General features: G+C 41.6%; 1 protein-coding gene across 1 annotated transcript; it reads left to right on the forward strand.

Moving 5' to 3' along the window:
- Window positions 1-2,987: 2,987 nt before the first annotated feature.
- On the forward strand, window positions 2,988-3,808 carry LOC118756708 (FGFR1 oncogene partner 2 homolog). The gene is made up of 2 exons (XM_036491458.1): window positions 2,988-3,055; window positions 3,114-3,808. The coding sequence occupies exons 1-2, from the start codon at window positions 2,988-2,990 to the stop codon at window positions 3,499-3,501; spliced, it is 456 nt and encodes a 151-aa protein (XP_036347351.1). The 3' UTR covers window positions 3,502-3,808.
- The last annotated feature ends 4,477 nt before the right edge of the window (window positions 3,809-8,285 follow it).

Consider the following 8,285-nt stretch of genomic DNA (forward strand, 5'->3'; position numbering starts at 1 on the left):
CTAGATATACATATAATAAAATTGTAACAGGTCGATGTCTTTACCTTTGTCAAAACGCATGTGCTTCCTCGACTTTAGCGCTCAGACGCACAGGGGTTTCGTATTATTTGCAAAAAGAAACAAAATGATACAGACAGTGATTTAGTATTAATTCAAATCAATAGTCTTATATATTTGTCAAGATTTCTTTGTGTACAATTGAGTATATTACCTTAATGCGGAAATTATCGATGAGGCTGGTAGCTCCGGTGTTCTTCCTTGATGATTCAAAAGAGAAGTGACGGATTAAATTAAATCGCGTTAGTTGCGGACCGCCGGACAAACACCGATATAGAAGGGGAAAGTTAACGAAAGTTCGTTGTCCGGCGAGAAGGACTTGCTAACGGCCCAAGTCTTCGCGTTAATACGTAAGTGTATACATACGTGCGCATGTATAGTTATATACACACGCATGCGTACACAAATACGTATGTGAGTGAGTTAGAGAAAATGGCATTAGGGTGGAGTTTTTTTTTGAAATATTTAGGCTGAAGGCCTAAACATGCCGCCCCCCCTTGCGGGACGCAACATCTGTGCTTGGGAAACGCCCGAGCTACCAGCTTCATATGTTCTTACAACTACAAAACAAGTGTGTGAATTCATGTATGTTGTGCTGTTGAGAGCGGCGCCACCATCACCAAGATCTTCGACGAGCGGTTCCATCCTTTTTCCCCTAAAACACCTAGTAAATCATAGAGTGAAAATCATGGGATACAAACATGGTTATAATTCAATGCACTTTATTTCATTACAAAAAATTCAAATAATTCACATCTTATTTTGGTTTTTTATGTAAGTTAAATTTACGGCCGGCACGCCCCTGACAGCACCCAACCAAAAATAGTGCTTTGCGCAATGAGGGGGCCAAACGACGTCGGTAAAGTTCCGGGCAAGATTAGGTCCGCATATACGTCCGACCCAAGGGCAAGGCGTATCGGTGCTGATGCGAAAAAATTTGGATCCGCAAGCCGAATGTGGATATACGGCGTAGCAACTGAGGGATCCACATTAGTCCTAGGTGAGACATGGTTGTAGCGGGGTATAATAAGCGCATGGGTCGCCACCCGCTTGTTCTGCCCATGCTTGCCCCTTATGCATAGGAAACACCCTCGTTGCCCGCCGATATAGGTTTCCTGAAGCCCTAGCTCTTGGGCCAGATCCGCGGACAAGATAGTGTTCGGCGCGCAAGCGTCAATAAGCGCGCGGACCAGATGTAGGCGCCCTCTCGCCTCCACCTTTACAACAGCCGTCGGCGCCACGGATATAGTGGGCTGGAGTGATGGCGTTATTATGGTATTTCGAAAAGCGTGCGGTCGTGATAGCTGGCGAGGCCTAGTCACCAGTCTATCTTCGTGTTGCAATGTTGTGGATTGGCGCAGGCGGAAAGGCCGAGTTCCCGCTCTGCGGCTTTGTCGCCCTTGGTGGCGTGCTCGGTGAACCCGTGTTTCGGATCCAGCCGTACTTCTGCGTTCATGCCGCAGCAGAGGCCGGAAAGACCGTGTTTCCGGTCCCCCGTTCGTAAGCGGGCGGAGAGGCCGAGTCCCCGCTCCGCGCTCAATAACTTCCCCTTCTTCAATCTCTGGACCGGGAGGCCTAGTCTCGGTTCCCGAGTCGGACGCGTATAGTGACAGAGTGCCGTCTGCCTCGGCTTCTTCCACTTGCACACTCCATGGTTTGGGGACTGGTTCCTCTGAGTCGCCATCATTGCCTCGTGCCCTCCATGACTCACATTTTCGTTGGCGCGTTGGCTCATCCTCTAAATGCAGAGTGGAGTGGTGTTTCTCGCCACACCTACGGCATCTTCCCTCGCTTTGACACTCCTTCAGCTGGTGGGTCATGGCAAGGCAGTTTGCGCAATAGCGGCCCAGTAGAGCTTCGCGCAGTCTCTCCTCGGGCGATTTTGCCCGATAAATAGGGCAGAGCCTAATCGGGTGGTGTGCGTCGCATAGGCGGCACGGTAGCGGATAGCGGTGGGCGCGTTGTTCGGCTCGTTTCCTCATAGTGGCGATATGAGACATCGTTACGGCTGAAATAGGGTCAGATATCGTTGCAGTGGATATTATAACGTATATATGTATTGTTGGGTGGCGAGTGGTATGAAAGGCGCAACATTTTGATGAGTGCAAGCGCATAATTCGGTGGGTGTGAACTTGGCATTATATACATTATTTTTCTAATCAAAGAACCACCTAGTGTGAATGTAGCATAATGTTAACTCACGACCTACAAAATTTTGGATGATGGATTGCATGGATGCCATGCATTCTACTGTGCAGGGATGTATGGGCAACGTAGAATTTTACTTGCATTAAATGATACCGAAAAAAATGCTTGTGCGTATGAGTGTGGTAGCATTTATTTATTTTTATTATTTTTCATTTGTGCTTTCATCCGCATATTTTGTCGATAGCAGGTTTTAACATATGTGTGTGTGTACTTGAATATGTGACGTGAACCTGCTTATCGACATTTGGAGACTTATGTATCTTGGTTTACATCGGCACTCAACAATCCCACTTCCCAGCGGCATAAGCTTGCATATCATTGGGCGCCTTGCTGTTAAAAAACAAGGTGCCGCCTAAGAAATACTTTAGCAAGCATAGTATCTTAACATTTTTGTGGTACGTAGTGACTTTGGATTGGTTTCCCATGTAAAATAACCAATTAACATTTTGTGACTTTGCTTTGGTTTTACATTTAAAATAACCAATTAACATTTTGTGGTACCCAGTGACTTTGCATTGGTTTTACATTTAAAATAACCCAATTGTATGACAACAGCAATTAAATATATTGTCTACGAACGGTCACCATGCAAAACTAGCAGCAGCTAGTTAGGGTTAGTGTTAATTGTGCGTAAAGAAACATAGCTATTCTCCAATATGAATGGAGAACGGCGCTAGGTTTATTCCTGATGTGGAACGTAATCACATACATACATACATACAATGCATAAATGTCATTGTCTAAAAGTTACTACCACGCGGCCATTACGTAAGTTTGCTGAAACGGTTGGGTGAGTATGCATGCGAAATTGCATGCTTTTATTCTTATTAATCTTTTTCGATTTTCAGAGATTTTTATTGCGGTGGACGAGTGCTTTTTTATTCAGCAGAAGGCAACAATCGCTTGGTCGAAAGTTTGCGACAATTTCAAGATGATATGGATTCGTTAAACCGAATTTCCAACAACAAATCGAATTCTGAAATGGTGAATCGTATACACCAGCAAAATGCTACCAGTTCAGAAATATTGAAAGAAAATCGCGAGCTAAAAATATGCATTGAAGATTATGAACGCACCATGGAGTTCATAATGCAAAAATATCGCGAACCTACAACCAGCAAAATACTCGAAAGCAAAATTAACTTCAAAGAAGTATATAATGAGGAACTGTGGATAATCATATGTGAACAAAAACGCCTGCTACACCTACATATCTATAATGGCATTGCCCACTAAAACGCCCAAGATTGGTCACACACGTATGTATGCATTCCCGATACACGCATATACGGTCATCCCATCAAATGCAACCAGCAGCCTTCCAGCCAGAAATAATCGCGAAGAAACAAGTATTTGCATTAATTGGAGACAAATCCTATGAATTCGATAATTCATAAAAACGGGCGTAATTTTTTCGAGTTGCGCCTCCATCGACACCCACAAAAACAAATGCACCTCCATTGGATGGTATGATGGCACACACGCCCACACAAGGACCACCTGCTATGCACAGTGGCGGATATGATTCGAGAGTTGCGCACGGATTTTGGTATGTACACCTCCAAATATGTATGTACATGTATGAGTTATAGGCATAATGCCAACTATGTTAATGAACCTGCACTTTCGATAATATTCGAAACTTTTATCTACTTATGTATGAACATACATACATGTATTGCCCCCAAGTTTAGCAAAAAAGGATAAAATAAAATGTTATATTTGATAGCTGCTTTCTTTAAATACTTTTAGTTTATTGACCTGTACTGCTGCTGCATCCTCGGTAACAGATTCTCTCATTGGCGTTTGTGAAGCCGGTGCAGCAGCGGATGCGAGTTTTAAGGCTTTGGCTGCTCTTGGCGGGGGCGTTGGTCGTTCCGTGTTGGAAATACAGCTTCCAGCAATAGTAGCACAAAATAAATTTGAATTATCAATATCTTCTCTGCAGTATATAGGAGTTACCAACGATGGTGACGATGACAGCTTTGTCGGCAGTGAAGATGGTTTTGTATTTGCTTTTAAGGTATTTGTTGCTGTTGATTGTAGATTTCTCGGTGTGGAACAATTCATGTCAACCCGAGTTTCCTGGCAAAAGAAATCACAGCGTTTCGCTACGTGCGGCTTTTATTGCCGACATATAAATTTGTTCCAATACCGATTTAACTCCATGTATATATAGTAAATAGTTTGCACATTTCATGCATTTCCGTCGCGATGACTTTTTTTTGATGCCCTTGTTCAAATTCGTTTCAGACGCCAAAAATTAAGACATTTTGAAAATCTGACCTTAAGGTCTTTATCTGTAACATAAGTATACACAGGTCAGAATCAAAAGTGAATTTTCCACATTTGATTTTTTTTTTTTTTTCGTAAAGAAAATGGCTGAACCTCCGTAACCATCGAATCTATTCAATCAACTATGTTAGAATTTCTTAAGTTTCTACATATGTATGGATGTGTGTTCATTAGAACTTAAAATTTTGTTTAAGCACGGCGCCGTCAAAATTCATATTTTTTTAAGTAAAAGTAGAAAGGATACAAAAGTCTGTTAACAGCTTACATTCAAGAAAAAAAGCTTGTAGAGGCAAAGAATTGAAATATGAATTAGGCATGTGAATCAAAATTAATGGCGTGCTTACTAAAGTAAAAGTAAAAGTAAAAATTAATACATATTTTGTTCTAGTGAGCTACTGGTAATTGTTATAGCTATGAAATTTTTACACTGTATGGAAGAACAGGGAGCGGTCATTTCTACATACTTAACACGATTTGGTATTATTTTGAATTATTACACTATTGAAGTAAATGAGCCGTATGTATATTTATTTCTTCAAGAAAATTTACAGCAACGGCAAAGTAATTTTTCAAGCAGCAAAAATATGGTGAAAAATATTTCTTGTGATTTTTCTTGAGAGCCGGAAACCAAACTTAATTAAAAAGTGGTACGCTACGGGCTGGCAGGGCGGCTTAAGCGTTAAGAGACTTCCTTAAATTTATTAAAACAGACTTGCATTGGGCATCGACTTCCGCTGAAAAAATATACTGCATGCGCCTGCATGTATCATATTTCTGTAGTTAATTTATGTAAAATTTAGGAGAAAATGTAAATTAATTTACAAATACAAATTATTTTTGTATGTCATATTTAAATTACGATGCTGCTTTTGCTAATATGGCAAATAAAAATAATGGACTTGAACGGCAACTCCCTTTTTTTTCAATATAAGTCATCCTCTATGAATGCAAATTGTGCTCCAAGTGAAGGTTCATAACGACTTTCGCCCTTTTTTCTGCCATATTTGTGAATAAGCATTTGCTCAATTTCATTTAACTTACAATTTCATTTCAAGTGCAAATATTTTGGAAGTGATTGCAATGCTGTTTTTAGTTATAAGATAATTTTCAGTCTTCGATGTTTGTAAAGATTTTCTGATGGGTGCTTAGATCTTACGATGGTCGGTTCTTTGTTACCAGATCGGGCTGTGGGAATACAGCCAAGAACCATCACTTAAATCTTACTAAAAAATACGATTGCTTTTAATATGATTCTGGGTTAAAGTTTATTATAGGCGTGGAATCCTTCCGAATGCATAGAAGTGGAATTTTTGTGCGATGAGGAAGTGGAATTCACGCGGGATTGGGGATCAACTGAGGGGGTTTATTTACGAAGTGGTTGCTGGCTCCTCGGTTTCTTGATTTTGGGATGGAAGTAGGACCAGTTTGGCCAGCGGTCTCGTAATCTGCCCTTTTTCCGTGATGATATCAACTACGCGTACTCGATCGTCGGGACCAGGATGTAGGCTGATAATTCGACCTAATCTCCACTCATTTGACGGGAGGTTGTCTTCCTTGATGACAACGAGATCTCCTACTTTTATATTTTGCTGTGGATATTTCCACTTAATCCGCTTTTGCAGTTCGGATAAATATTCGGTTTTCCATCGGTTACAAAAAGTTTGATGAAGGGCCTTTAGCTTCTGCCACCGATTTACTATCGAGGCAGGATTCTCGTGAACGTCGATTTCAGGTGGGGCTAGCAGGTGTCCACCGGTAAGAAAGTGACCTGGAGTGAGAGGCTCCAGGTCGGTAGGTTCATTCGAAGCGGGGCTCAATGGTCGTGAGTTGAGGCACGCCTCAATCCGACATAAAAGAGTACTGAGCTCTTCGAATGTATATTTATGAACGGATGCAATCTTTTTAAAGTGGCTTTTAAAGCTTTTTACCCCTGCCTCCCATAAGCCGCCCATATGAGGAGCAGCGGCGGGTATGAAATGCCATGTGAGCATTTGATAATTGTATTTCGAAACTGTTTTTTCACGCGAATCTGCTAAAAATGCCTTAAATTCAGATCGTAAAGATCGTGAAGCTCCGACGAAGTTTGTACCATTGTCGGAATATATGTTCTTCGGGCATCCTCTTCTGGCTACAAACCTGGCGAATGCAGCTAAAAATGATGGAGTGCTGAGGTCACTAGTTGCTTCCAAATGGATCGCTTTTGTCGAAAAACAGACAAAAAGGCAAACGTATCCTTTGGACATTCGACAACCTCGGCCGCTATAACTTTTGATGTCAAAGGGTCCTGAAAAATCTACACCTGTATTCGTAAACGCGCGCGAAAATGTGGTTCTCTCCTGAGGGAGACTTCCCATAAGCTGGGTTTGCGTACGTTTTTTGTATATCGTACAGACTTTGCAATTATGGATTGTGGATTTGATCAGATTTTTAACTCTGGGGATCCAATACTGAGTTCGGATAAGGCGAAGCATGAGTTGATTTTCCCCATGCAAAGAGACTTGATGAATAAAGGACACTATTAGACGGGACAACCTGCAGTTATAAGGAATAATTATTGGATGCCGCTCGTTATACGCTAAGTCTTGAGACGCTCCAAGACGCCCACCAGCCCTAATAATGCCATCTTTATCTATGAACGGATTAAGCGGTAGGAGTTCACTCTTGGAGTCGATGGAGTTTCCTGCTTTAAGTTTCCTGTATTCTTCACTATAATAGTTCTGTTGATATATTTTCATCAAGCGTTGTGTCGTTGCTTTAATTTCATGGGATGAAATTAAGCGTGACTTTTCTTGAAATGAAGCTTTCGTATTCCGATGCGTTCTTTGAGAGAATCTCATAACATATGATAATACTCTCAAAGCTCTCGGAAAATCTGAAAAACGGTCAAGAATATCTGTATAATTTACTTTGGTTGTATAAACGTGCGTTCTTTTTTCCTCAACTACTGTGCTGTAGTCTGTTTCCTGGGTGGGCCATTTTGGGTTACCTTCTTGTAACCAAGAAGGTCCCTGCCACCACAACGAATTGTTGACCAATTCATATGCTGGAAGTCCTCTGCTCGCTAAGTCTGCTGGATTTGATGCCGAATCCACATGCAGCCAATTCTTGTTTCCGACTTTCTCTACAATTTTTGTGATTCTATGGGCAACGAAAGTTGACCATGAACACGGAGGCTTGCGAATCCAAGCGAGAACAATTGTGGAATCGGTCCACAGATGTATGTTGATATGCCCTAAGTTGAGATTGTTGATTACTGAATCAACTATTTCCGCCAATAGTACCGCTCCGCAAAGTTCCAGTCGGGGTAGCGATATGGTTTTAACAGGAGCAACTCTGGTTTTTGCCAAAAGCAGGTTAATAAAAACTTTGCTATCTCTTTTGACACGCATATACACAGAGGCGGCATATGCTTTCTCCGACGCGTCACAGAATCCGTGTATTTGTATTTCATCCGTTGGAGAAAAGTATACCCATCGCGGTATACGAACCTTATCAATTTCGTTATAATGTTGGGTAAAATTCTGCCATCGGTCTAGAGTGGTCGAAGACACAGTCTCATCCCAATCTGTGCCTTCCAGCCAAATATTTTGCATAAGGATTTTGGCTACGATTATGATAGGCGCAAGCCACCCCAGCGGATCGAAGAGTTTAGCAATGGCAGATAGTATCGCTCTTTTCGTAACAGCATCGCTTTTCTCCAATGGCCTTGCTATAAAATAGAAAAG

This window comes from Rhagoletis pomonella, unplaced genomic scaffold, assembly GCF_013731165.1.
Source record: "Rhagoletis pomonella isolate Grant_MI unplaced genomic scaffold, Rhpom_1.0 Rhpom_scaffold_00002, whole genome shotgun sequence".
Taxonomy (NCBI): Eukaryota; Metazoa; Arthropoda; class Insecta; order Diptera; family Tephritidae; genus Rhagoletis; species Rhagoletis pomonella.

What these genes read in the sequence shown, in the direction of transcription:
- LOC118756708 (XM_036491458.1), top strand. Translation starts at nt 2,988, where the DNA reads ATGCATAAATGTCATTGTCTAAAAGTTACTACCACGCGGCCATTACGT. An exon ending in AAGTTTGCTGAAACGGTTGG is followed by an intron (nt 3,056 to 3,113) that starts GTGAGTATGCAT and finishes TTCGATTTTCAG; the next exon opens with AGATTTTTATTGCGGTGGAC.